This window comes from Pseudochaenichthys georgianus, chromosome 16 (assembly GCF_902827115.2).
Source record: "Pseudochaenichthys georgianus chromosome 16, fPseGeo1.2, whole genome shotgun sequence".
NCBI lineage: Eukaryota > Metazoa > Chordata > Actinopteri > Perciformes > Channichthyidae > Pseudochaenichthys > Pseudochaenichthys georgianus.
Genome location: NC_047518.2, coordinates 746,630 through 760,408, shown reverse-complemented (window position 1 = coordinate 760,408; position 13,779 = coordinate 746,630). Strand labels below are relative to the sequence as shown.

At 42.5% G+C, this 13,779-nt stretch overlaps 1 protein-coding gene across 3 annotated transcripts in view; it reads left to right on the top strand.

Annotated features, from left to right (window-relative positions):
* cdk14 (cyclin dependent kinase 14) overlaps positions 1-13,779 on the top strand; it is a 257,958-nt gene that overhangs the window by 90,340 nt on the left and 153,839 nt on the right. For all 3 annotated transcript variants that reach the window (XM_034102038.1, XM_071205779.1, XM_034102039.2), the window contains 3 exons: positions 5,474-5,568; positions 6,808-6,887; positions 10,815-10,909. In XM_034102038.1, the coding sequence (XP_033957929.1) occupies positions 5,474-5,568; positions 6,808-6,887; positions 10,815-10,909 (270 nt within the window). The remainder of the gene's footprint in view (positions 1-5,473; positions 5,569-6,807; positions 6,888-10,814; positions 10,910-13,779) is intronic.

The window sequence follows — 13,779 nt, the reverse complement described above, 5'->3', positions numbered from 1 at the left end:
AGTCAAAGAAACGCCCCGTATTAATATTCATTTTGACTGACTGCATGAAGAAGATCGCAGGAAATGATGACAGAACAGCTAAAAAAGACATCGCACAGTATTTCTCAATGTCAAGGAAGGATGCTCCAGAGCCACTATTTCAAGGATGCTACGTCATCGAGTCCCGCCGAAGGAATGTTCCAATGTCCAGGCTCCTTGGAATTTCACAGAGCCCGGCGTCCTTCGTAGCAAAACATTTCGAGGCTGCACATGTGTATCCTCCGCGGTCTTAAAATCCCCACAATGCTTTGCGCACGGACCAATTTTCCAATCTTTGGCGGAAATCGCGCTCCATTTAAGGCGGGGCCTCGCATATGACGCACACCTGCACACCTGTTAGCCTGTTCCACAATTCTTCGTTTTCCGAGGCTAGGAACGATTCTTGCCTCGCTTCTGAAGGAAGTGACTCGGAAGACATGTCCTACCAAGGAAGCGTCCTCGACATTGAGAAACACCCCGTGTCAGATTTTGGTTCTTTTGGGGAGGTGGAGACTAATCACATTGTTTGGTGGATGCAGTTGGAACCAGAGTAGCAGCAATGAGGTTGGATCGTCACCAAAATAAATAAATAAGTGGTCCAAAAAAAGTTTATGACACATAATCTTTCTCAGGCAGTGTGTCAGTGTGTTTGTGCCAGGGACAGGAGACCTCCCTTGATGAGAAACTGTAAGAAATGATCGGGGAATCCCTCCGGAGTGGAGTCATGACGACTGGATCTGAATTATTTTCGTGGTTTGTGTTCCAGCTGTCCATCAGCTGTGCGCAGCGTCTCCACTGCAGCCTGTGCGTCTCAACCTCCCCGCAGTAACTCTATATCCACCAGTTAGATGAAATAAAACTAATGTGTTGTGTTATATTAGCTGTACAATTTACCAAATATGGTGTTCTTAGTTTCCATACCTCCTGTGTTTTACGAGCGACTTATCAAGTCTTAGCAAACGGCATAAAACAGGATTAAACAGTAGGCTATATAAAACCATGTTCGTATCTATACAACCTATAGAAAAGCAAAACGGCCTCAGTTTAGACGTAATTCTGCATATCGCATCATTTATGAGAATATAATCGAGGGGGGATCAATAACATTTCCGTATTTATTTATTTCTCCAAGTTATGTTTCTGTGTGCACTGAGGAGCAGTGGCTGCTGGTGGAAAACTATTTTTGGTGGGGCTATGGAAATGGTGACAAAACCACACTAGGGTGTGATGCTTCCCTGGAAGAGAAATTTGAGAAATGACCCCTTAAATTGTTAGAGGGGGGGGGTTGTAGTGTGGTTAGCTATGAATCTTCCAAAACTTCCAAATACCTTGTCCTGGACATAGTTTATACAGTATACACTGTGCAACAGTCAGTGTTGTAGTCAAGTCACCAATTCACGAGTCCAAGTCACTGGAACAGCGGGGGCCAGTATGTGAACTCGTCTCACAGGTGCACAAGTCAGGATAGAGGACATCAGACTCCAGAGAAAACTTGCTCGAGTCCGAGTCGGAGTCTCAATGTACAAGTTGAGTCCGAGTCATCGTGGGGGGGAAAATTCACGAGTCCGAGTCCAAGTCATCGCGCGAGAATTCACGAGTCCAAGTCCGAGTCGCGTCAATCAGTGCGCGAGTCCGAGTCAAGTCACGAGTCCGAAAAATCGGCACTCGAGTACTCCATCTCTGAAGGCCCACACAAACTGCAGAACACTGGTGCTTTGGGAACACTAAAATGATTTAATTCCCATTTAGAATCAGGAGACTAAATACGAACAGTGTGTGTGTGTGTGTGTGTGTGTGTGTGTGTGTGTGTGTGTGTGTGTGTGTGTGTGTGTGTGTGTGTGTGTGTGTGTGTGTGTGTGAGAGTGTGAGATACTTGCCAACCCTCCCGATTTTCGTGGGAGACTCCCGATTTCACTGCCCTCTTCCGGTTTCCTCCCGGGATCATATTTCTCCCGATTTCTGACAAAATCAGATTTACTCACGACTCCTTTCCACTCGGACTTTAATACAGCTACACACCATTGTTTGGTTTCCATGGTAGCGCGTCTATTTAGCAGCGCTCGCAACTCAAAGTCTGAGAGGGTGAGGAGTCACAGAAAACTGAACAAGAATCGACAACTCGACCCTCTGCTCACTCCTTTCCTATAAAACACAGGCCCAGCCCACACATATGCTCCATGGTGCTACAGGCATTGCACTTACAACTACAATAAGCATGTAAATGTTAATCTACAGCACCGGCGATCCACTAGCACCGGAGTCTCCACCTGCAGACACAGCCATCCTCATCAACTATACTGTAGCGTCACCTTGGATACGAGTCCAAACAACTCACAGACTGCATCGGGCGCTGAAATTGATCTGACGACGCTGATTGGCTGAAATTATGTTTCAGCGGCATAGTATACATATAGCAACAGTCAGCTTGTTGGCTGCTGCTGCTCTGGCTGAGGGCTCCTTTCTACCGCCCAGACGAGAGAGGGTAATGATACACGCTGTGGCCAGGCAGGAAACATGTGACTTATCAGTAACTTTAGACATCGTAAAACAATTTTAAACGAGATTTTATTATAGATTATACATTTGACTGATACCAACTATATAATATTTACCTTGTTCATTAAAAAAGAAAATATATATATTTTTTAAATGTATTTATTTTTAATTTTTAATGACAATCAAACATGTGGGAAGAGGGGGGGCGGCGCCCCTATGGGCCATCCGCCACTGCTGAGGAGTCTCAAACAGGCGTTTGTTTAATAATTTTAAGATTGACTTCAATCAATTTTTGCGAATTAATTCTTCATATATGATAAATGAGAGGTAACATTTTATTTATGGTATTATTTCCACATATTTCTCTCCATTCTTCCTTCTGCCAACGGTGTGGCAGTTTCTTGTCTCTCCCGTTTTTGTGCGTACCGCATACGCCGGGTCAGACTTTGCGTGGAGGACCGCACATTTTCCCGTCAAGTTTGTTTTTTATAAATCGCAAAGATTGCTTAGAAACTGGCGTACGCCATCTTTTGAGCGTACGCTCCGTTTATAAATGAGGCCCCTGGTGTCAGTAATCCTGTGGTTGATCTGTTTTCCTTCAGAACACAAACAGCAGAGTCTGAGAGGGGACAGAAATGCTGCTTTCATTCTGTCTCTGGTCCCTACCAGCAGTGGCGGCTGGTGGAAAATATTTTTGGTGGGGCTGTTGATATAGTGAGTAAAAACAATTTTTTTGGTAGAAATGACCCCTTAAATTAGGACTTCTGGTGATGTAATGGCGCGTTTCCAGTGCAGCGCGGAGCTCGCTTTAATGCTGCGTTCAGACCGGACGCGATGCGAATATTCGCTTCGCTCTAAACGCTCCTATCGCATCGCTCTAGTCGCTCGAGTTTCACCGCGGCTGCCAGCTGTGTTTACTCGCATCATTCAAACAAGACGCGCTGGCTCGGGAGCTACAACTACAACAAAATGAACATATTTTACCGTGATTAAATTGTAATACACGTTTCTAAATGATGCCGACGTAACAACATACTGATACCGGTTAGTAAAAACCATGAATTAATGCTTTGACAAGTCTGCAGACAGACGGCAGAGAAACACCTTTTAAAATGCTTGTTTTCTGAATGGAGATTGGGTCGACCAGGCTAAGCTAACGTTGTATATGCTCACTCCACACTCATAACAACGGCCTACAGACATAAATAAACCAGCGACTGTATTCGCCATGACACAGACAGTGCCGAGCCGTGCGGGGCCCGTTTTTGGTTGCGTTTCCACTTGGCCTAGTACCGGCTAGCGGGTCCTAATTCACAGTTTTTCTGGCCCCATAAAATCGTGGTTCTAGGGCCAGGAACAACCAGGCTGAGTCGGGCTGAGCATGCTAAACTAGAGAGAGAATCGCTGGCAAGGGGGCTACAACTACAACAAGATGAACATATTTTACCGTGATTTAATTGTAATACACGTTTCAAAATGATGCCGAATTAACAACATACTGATACCGGTTAGTAAAAACCATGAATTAATGCTTTGACAAGTCTGCAGACAGACGGCAGGCGAAAAACCCTTTTAAAATGCGTGTTTTCTAAATGGAGCTTGGCTAAGCTAACGCTATAAATGCTCCGACCGTACACACTCACAACAACGGCCTACAGACATAAATAAACCAGCGACTGTATTCTCCATGACACAGACAGTCTGTGGTTTGTACTTGTTTAACTTTTGTCTAGTTTCTGAACAGATCGTATCTGTCCCCGGCTGTTTGAAGAGCAAGCATGGGAAACAAAAGACAGCATTTACCTGTTTGCATCCAGCTAGCCATGCCTTTCTGGTGTACCAGCTACGTGAGAAGCCTCGTTGATACGTTTTGTCTTTTTCACGAGCTTGCTGCGATATATACAAATCGGGTTGGTCCGGTCCAAGGTCTTTAAGTATCAATTTATCTCCCAAACTTCTCCTTTCGAAAGGATTGGAGAGTAGCTCTTGCACGGATTTGGGTGCGGACCGAGGTCCGCCGACTCCACCTGCACACGAAGCCATTCTCATCCAACTACTGCGTCACCTTGGTCACTCACGAGTCTAAAAAACAACTCACGTCAACGCACGTAAGCGCCAACGCGGGCGCCAACGTGGGCGCCAACGTGAGCGCCCTCGTGACCAAAATATTTGACGGCGCTGATTGGCTGAAATTATGTTTCGGCGGCACAGTTTACTATTGAGACTTTTGCAACGTGCCGGTTGCTGCTGTTTGGCCCGGGGGCTCCTTGCACGGCGCCCGGTAATGATAAACCAATGCCACGGGCAAGGCCAGGCAGGAAACATGTGACTTATCAGTAACTTTAGACATCGTAACACCATTTTAAACGAGATTTTATTGTAGATTATACATTTTACTGATACCAATTGTATGATATTTACCTTGTTCATTAAAAATAAAAATATAAAATATATATATATATATATTTTTTTTTTATTTTTTTTTTATATCTTTTTTTGTATGTGGGAAGAGGTTGGGCGGGGCCCCTAGCGCCCCTATGGGCCGGCCGCCACTGCCTACCAGTCAAGCACTCCATGGTTCACTGTAACCAGACCTCTCAGTTAGGGAGTGAAAGGACCATTAGATCATCTTCATCTACCACATCAGTGCTCTACTACACGCATACGTTTGGGTAGAACATATTTCCCGTTTTATATCAGTGAGCTTTGAACACTTATCTCTTTCTGTCGACTATGAAAAGTTATGAGCTGACAGTTATATGAAAGCAGTCTTCAGAGTTACATAAGGACTTTGTGAAATCCTCCCTCCTCTTCCTCACTGTCATTCCAGCTCCCTGATGATGCAGTGAGGAGCCTCCACATTTGAATATCTCTTAAACACTTCCTCGGAGACTCTTCTTATCTGGGTTACTGAATTCTTGCTCATGAATTACCTTCAAACTTTTTCTTTTTTCCTCAGCCTACAAGCCCCAAGTTTGGAAAGGCAGACTCCTATGAGAAGCTGGAGAAACTGGGAGAGGGATCCTATGCTACAGTTTACAAAGGAAAGAGCAAGTAAGTAGAGCGGGGTCACGCCTGATCCCCTCCCTCTTCTTTATTAGAGCCCCTCATATTACATTGAACTATACAGGAGCAGCACTGTGACCGAATGAGTTCATTACATGGAGCAATAACAGTTACACAGTGGAGTTGTATATCAATACTGTGTCTTCTTAGTCTGTTTGCCATCTCATAGTCCTATCGTGAACCTGGAAATGTTGAGTACCCCAAAGTGTCATGTTAGAAATGTATAGCAGGGTCCCCAGCACATAGAAACTGCTGGATGCTAACTTGCACATGTTTGGCAATTTGCACAATTAGCATAAGTTGTGTTTTATAGCATGAGTTACCATTATGGCCTATGAAGACAATAGTTTAAAAATGGCATGGCTGATTTCGAAATGTTTTGAATGGTTTTGGGGAACTAATAGAGGGTGGGTCAATTTCTGACATTTCTCAGGATCAATAACAGCAGATTTAACCAGAAAATGCCAACATTTGTAATTATTTTTAAAGATTTGGTCGATTTGGAAGATTTAGGGGACTGCATCATTTGGATTGGACAGATTGCTTATTTGAAAAATAATTGTCCAGAGATAATAATGTCCATCTTGTGCTCTCTATATCCAATGGCCGCAGCACCATCAGCCCACAGAGAGAACACATACTGTATGGCCCCTTTCTGGTTAAAACTGCCATGTTTGATCCTTAGATCGTCAGAAATGGATTCAGTATCCAAATCGGCCAAGTAAACATATGCAGGTTAACATCCTGCAGTTCCTATGTGCTGGGGTCCCTACTATACATTTCTATAATAAAACGTTGGGGTACTCAACATGTCCGGGTTCACCATGCTGGCAACTATTGCATGGAACAGCAGTAACAGTTACAGTGTGGTTTTATATCAATAATGTGTCTCCTCTGTAGAGCTGCTACAGGATTGATGCTTCTGTCCATTATTCAGTTGTAATGTTCCACCTTTTACGCTCTGTGCTCTCTTCCACATTGCTCTAATTAAATTCTAGTGTAAATGTGTGAAGCTCCACGGACTGTAATCTTCTAAGTAATGATGTTATTCAGCATCGCTCGTCAATACAACACTTCTGATTGCAGTTGTAATCCTGCAGCCTCACTCCACTGCTGCTAAATTACATTTCATTGATCTGTGCTGTTCTCCGGCTTCACAGATTTTAATAGATTCTTTTTTCATGTCGCAAGAAAACTCAGGATTTACATATTGTTTCCATGTTTCAGGGTGAACGGGAAGCTGGTGGCTCTGAAGGTGATCCGTCTGCAGGAGGAGGAGGGGACGCCCTTCACCGCCATACGAGAGGGTGAGGGGGTGGGCGGTGGCTGACTGACTGACTGACTATGTATTGAACACTATATTGAGAAAGGGCTATGGACTAGTAGGTGGAATATCTCCTGAAAATAACAGTCAGTAATCCTATTGCTTTTCAATATGTGTCAAAAGCAGCCATCTCCATAATTACACAATCAGAGTTTTGGTTTAAAATTAAAACAATATATAATTGAACGTTAAAAAATGTAATACAAATATTTACATAGAAGTAAAATGTTAGAAGGAGTGTGCAATAAAAAGACTCAAGAATATTTTGTAATGTAATAAGTAAATTGTCCAATATAAGATTATATAATGCAAATATTGATACCACCAGTAAAACATTTGTATAACATTTATATATATATATATATATATATATATAATTACAATAATTATGTTTTGTTTATGTTATAATCTATTTTATAATGCACTTTGAGTGTTCAGTATTTAACGGATGATCTAAAATCAAGGTCATTTACAACATTTTCAATTGTGTCCATTACTTAACTCTAATAGTGATTATTTTAGAGTGTAAAAAGAAACCTGCCAAATCCAGGAATAGTGTCTACCTATTTCCAGTAGAACAACACTTGTTTCTTCTTGTCCAGAATTAGTGCAATCTTTCTGAACTCAGAATATAGCTAATTTCATATTTCACTTGTTAAAGACTCACCAGGCGACAACACTAACTTGATTACATGGATGTTTTTACAACCCAAATAGATATTGAACTACAATTCTTGGTTTCAAAAATACTTACGAAATGCACAGCGCCCATAGTGGCCCAAACCGTAACTTAACTTACATGTATCCATTTGTTTGACATCCAGTGGTCCACCAGTGGTCCCTTTACATGTCTGTCAGCAGCACAGAGTGTGTGTGCAGCACTTAATGCTATCAGTGTACCGCCTGCACTGTCAGAAGTAACACTCACCTCTACACACAGACTGCCATTAGAATTGAAATGAGAATATGACCTGATAGACAGACACACACACACACACACACACACACACACACACACACACACACACACACACACACACACACACACACACACACACACACACACACACACACACACACACACACACACACACACACACACACACACACACACACACACACACACACACACACACACACACACACACACACACACACACACACACACACACACTCTCCATACTCTCATTATGAGGGGATCAGAAAGCAGCTTTGAAATTGAACTAATTCAGCAATTACTGAGCAGGAAGCTTGGAGCGCTGCAATGTGAGCAGCATTACAGACGGCTGCTGCTGAATACACTCAGAGTGGGGGCATATGTGGGGGGGGGGATCTTCAAACTGATGACAGAATCTTTGAGGTATCTGTAGCACTAACCCCTGCTGATGTGATTTTAAAAGAATCTTTATGTCCTGGTGCAGGATGAATGTATGCATGAGCCTCCATCTCTCCCGTGCCCTCGAATCAACCTTGTCTTTGATCCTTTAATCCCATTGCAAATGGTCTACAAATCCCATTCTGCCTTTTATGAAAAGAGCACCATTATGCTGCTCTCATATTCTGTCCTCATCCCCTGCTGTAAGGCCTTACTGTTGTCCGATGTCTTCGGTCAGTGGTCTGTTATTTTCCGTGATTGCCTCAACAAGCGTTTAGTGTATTGCTCGAGTCTAATTACACTTATTATCCTGACAAGTTCAACTAAAGTAGCCTCAGAGTGGTGGGGTGTTTCATACAAATAAATGGATGAGGGTGCAGTAGAAAAGTCCTTCAATGACTTTCCAACGTTTTTACAGTCTTAGAATATCATTAAAGATATATTATTTAAACCGCATTTGATTTCCCTCACATTTTTTCAGCAATAATGTTATGTTCTGTAATTACCTTTCAACAGTATATTATTCTTCCATATATTTCGAGAGTATTATCTGCAGAGCCCAACTTGTCAGTGCAGGACTGACATCACACACTCTCAGAGAACATGCACTGAACATGCAGTAAGTCGCATGCACACATTCTGGGTCAAATAGGAACATCTTCAGTGTTGAATTTGTTTTCCTGGTTTAATGTCTGAGCAGCTGTGGAGTGTGTGCTGCCCCCAGTGGTTGATACATGTTCATTTCAAACCAAATTGTAAATAAAACACACTTTCCATTACAGCAAGCTATTACAAGGACTGTTTGTAAAGGAGTATGACTTCAGTGAACTTAAAGATAGTGAATTGTAATAAGAAGGGACTCCATTTTCAATAAAAGCCAGCCACCCTAATGCCGAGGACCACGTAACCCTTAGGTGCATAAGTGGGTCTTTTTGGACCCGGTGAGGTGGTTTTCTTGAAGTATCTTTGTAATTACATTTTTTTTATCATTTCATATTCCAGCTATTCCTCAAAAAACATGTTTTGGATATCATGCCATTCACATTTAAAATTTACATTTTAAGAAATTGTAGTTTTTGTATTGCTACCCCGAGCTTCCATAAGTGGGTCAAAATGACCCGCATGCATTTCCTACAGTATGGGATCCTCTGGGAACCTTTGATTCTTATCACCTGTGGCTGTCAGGAATACATTCACTGTAGACCACACAGACGACATCACACGTGACACCTCTCGGGAAGATTATTTTACACAGCAAGATCTGATACCTGTCAGTGTAATAATAATAATACATTATATTTGTATAGGGCTTTTCAAGGACTCACAGTCACTTTACAATATAAGGGATGGTTAGGGTGGGGGTATAGGACTATCAAACTTGATCAACCGGCATGGATTGATGGGGGGGGCTATGAGTAGACAAGAGGAGAAGAGATGAGATTGAAAAGGGACTGGACTACTGTGAGGGTCTTAGAATAGCGCAGATCTTTGCATCGATATGTTCAAAACGTTTTTTTTCAAAATGTAAAAAAAAATTCTAAAAATATAAATAGTGAAAGATTAAATATAAAATATTTCTAGTGTGAACCAAAATATAATACTAAATATTATTATAAGTAATTTTTCTTCAACAAAATGACAAAATTATTCTAATACGGGTCCTTTTTGACCCACTTATGGAAGAGTGTAGGTCATACACTGTCTGGAAGCTGACCATTCACATAGAGCAGCATGTCTTCACTATCTATACAGAACACGTCTACATTGCGTTATGAGAGCAGTTATAGTGAATGAATGCATTCGTGCTTCATGACACAAAAACATAATATTTGGCATTTAAAAGTGCTGCATTATCCTGATCAAGAATGCTTTATTTACCGTCAACTATGAAACATTATGATTGCCTTGCTTTGTATTTAACACGACTTGTGATGCCTCATGGAGGAATCACTCACTGTTGAGGTGTGTATGGATTAGTATTGGTCATCATAACATATGATATTAAAACTTCTGCTTTACAAACGGCACCACATGACACTTTGAATTATAAATATGTTGTTGTATTATTTGCACAGACTGTACTCCAGGTTTAACTCTGAAGTGACTCACATGTGAAAGTCTTAGCGAGTCCGATCACACCGTAAGACTCAGAGAGCTTTGAAGTCTCCCCCCCCCCCCCACCATCTCACTGCTCTACTTATTAACAATGTCCATTGCATCATAAAAGTGTTGACAAGCGAGTGTGAGAACTCACAGCCATAATCCAATCTGTGATTCCTTTCTCAGTTTCAATCTTTCTTAATCCCCTGTTTGTGCGCAGCGAGGCTTAGGGGGGGCCGTGTACCATTCTAATGATGCAGCTAATGAAGGCGTGGATCACACACACACACACACACACACACACACACACACACACACACACACACACACACACACACACACACACACACACACACACACACACACACACACACACACACACACACACACACACACCCTCTGTCTCACACACACTCTGTCTGTTGTTCTCTGCAGCATCCCTCCTGAAAGGCCTGAAGCACTCCAACATCGTGCTCCTGCATGACATCATCCACACCAAGGAGACCCTAACGCTGGTCTTTGAATATGTGGTGAGTGGTCCACTGATACCTTGTTCAACACGCAGGGTCAGAGGTCACGCTCATGTGTGTCTCTTTGGCTTGTCTCTATTCACCTCAGTGTCTGCTTCCAGTGTTCTATAATCTGCCCACAGAAAGATGAGCTCTGGATATTTTGATTTCCAGACTTTTGTTGATTAGGCACTTGAAGAGTGTTAAAGCGGTCTGAGCTGTTTTCCACAGCAGCCAGACACAGCAGAGTATGCCAGGCCTGAAGGAAGTCAGCGGGCTTTGAAACACATTTTCAAAGTGGCCAAATGGTGGAATTACAGCTTATATGTCAAGCATGTGATGCCATTTGCCCCAAACATACTTTTCCGATTGACATTGAGATAATATGTCTTTAAATCAGCACATGCTATGTCACTATGTTCCGGGGGGGGGGGGGGTGTGAGAGAGAAAGTCCCTCTGGAGGAACACAGGGACTTCAGCCTCTGCAGACCATTGACATGCACTAAAACCTTTAGAACACACTGAGGGGAAACCCGAACAAGCAAAATAGGGACTCTTTAAGGTAAATCAACTTAAAGTCGGAAACTTCAAAATTCCTTTTTGAAATAATCCATCCATCTTCTCCCGCTTATCCGTGGTCGGGTCGCGGGGGTAGCAGTTCCAGCAGAGAGCCCCAAACGTTCCTTTCCCTGGCGACATCAACCAGCTCTGACTGGGGGGTCCCAAGGCGCTCCCAGGCCAGAAGAGATATAATCCCTCCACCTGGTCCTAGGTCTACCCCTTGGTCTCTTCCCAGCTGGACGTGCCTGGAACACCTCCCTAGGGAGGCGCCCAGGTGGCATCCTAACTAGGTGCCCGAACCACCTCAACTGGCTTCTTTCGACGCGAAGGAGGAGCGGCTCAACTCAGAGTCCCTCCCTGATGACCGAACTTCTCACCTTATCCCTAAGGGAGACACCAGACACCCGGCGGAGAAAACCCATCTCGGCCGCTTGTATCCGCGATCCTTTTTGAAATAATGAAATGCTTAAAGTTGTAAAGAGTAATGATTCTTTCTATTCATTCGATTGGATGATCCTGTGGACGCACGATCTGGTGATTTGCTCCAGACAGTCAGGACAGACAGTTTCATTTCAAGCGCCACCAAACAACTGAAATAGTTATGAGCGGCCCCCGCCTCCAACGCAGTATCCAGCTCTCTTTAAGCATCCATGCTCTGTCTCATTTCAGGAAGCCAGGCAGCCATTTGATTGGAAGGCCACCGTTTCAATATGTTGAAGGAAAGTCTATTGGCCCACGGGAAGGCTTCCTGCTGCAGTTTACCATCTGAAGTAAACCAGCCGTAGAGATCAACAGGCCGCAGGGTCTGGAGCTACCCAGGGTATGCTTAGAACTTAACTTAAGGGTAGTAACGGAGCGACTGTGAGATATGTTAAGCACAATACAGTTGTGATCGTTGGTTAAGTTGATTCACTTCCCCTTAAGTAGGTCACCTGTTAGTGTTCTGTGCTGATATATGATTACGGCCTACATTAGATGATCTGTATAACACACACATGTAATATATGTTGTTGGAGAGTTGTTTCAGTAACATTTAAATTATAATAACCATCAGTTATAAATTGTAGATTTTTACTGTTTGCAAATTAAAATCAATACCGTTTGCTAATTAAAGTCATGCTATGATGTATGCTATATTATCACGAGTTTTTGTAACATGAAATGAGTTTAAAAACGATATATGTTATCATAGCTCACAGTTTAATGTTGCATACCTTTTAAATATATAGTATACATTTTTGTGAATAACGTAATGATTTGTGAAGCGTTAGGAAATGACTGTAAGGCGGCTGAACACTTTGTAGAGCCCTCTAAGGTCATGTGTTTTATATCAGCCTATATCAATGAAATGAGTCTGACTGATTGTTCATTATAAGGTTTCATGTACTCCAAATATCTGTTTATTGATATACATGTTGTCTGGCAGAAATCCTCTTAGTGGCTGCTTCCCGTGTTATCCACAGTCTGTGATAATAACACAGGAAACTAGTCAACACTTTTTTTTTATAAAATACCCTTTAAAGTGAGGGTTTTGAGAAACTTCCTATGAACTTCTATTTTCTCTCATGAGATGAAGAGATACATCAATCCTGTCCTCATGTCTTCAAGTCAAAGCAAACAAAGCCAACTGTTGCTCAGGGGCAGAAAGGAGTCATTATAATATATTCAATACGCAAAGCTCAGCTCAGCTTCCTCGTGGTCAACGTTGTGTTGCAAGCAAAGCAATAACAATCTTTTCTTTTGGACAGAAGTGTGAGTGTGCAGCTCCTCCACATGCACCCCACATTGATATTCAGCTCCATGCTTGATCCTGAAACGCTGAGCGGGCTAAACCTCTGCCCAGAAGCAGCTTCCTTTAATGAGACTGAAAACTGTGTTTAAGTGCATGTAACGCATGTCAGAGGCTCGGCTTCTGAAGGAGAGTCAGTGAGACGTGACCTGAGGACATGTCCTCTCTGATTATTCATATTACCCACTGAATCCGTTTTCCAATTGAGATGCAACACAACCATTCTAATACGAGGAACTCCGTGACTTAACCCTTGTGTTGTGTTGCTATCAGCTGTGCAACGTCTGGTATAAATAATCACTCAAATCTTTCAAGCCCACGTTATCCCGCCTTATTACCAGTGTAGGGTCAAAGGACCTAATGTACACCAAGTCAAAGGTCATTTCTGGGTTAAAGAAGGCACACATGTTGGGTGACCTTACAGAAGACCACAACTTATATAAAACCCAAAACAAAAATGATTATGATTATGAATGTATATAATCACATCTTTGTACCTTTATCCCGACATAACAAAAGGGAAACTGGTCAAATCTGCCCC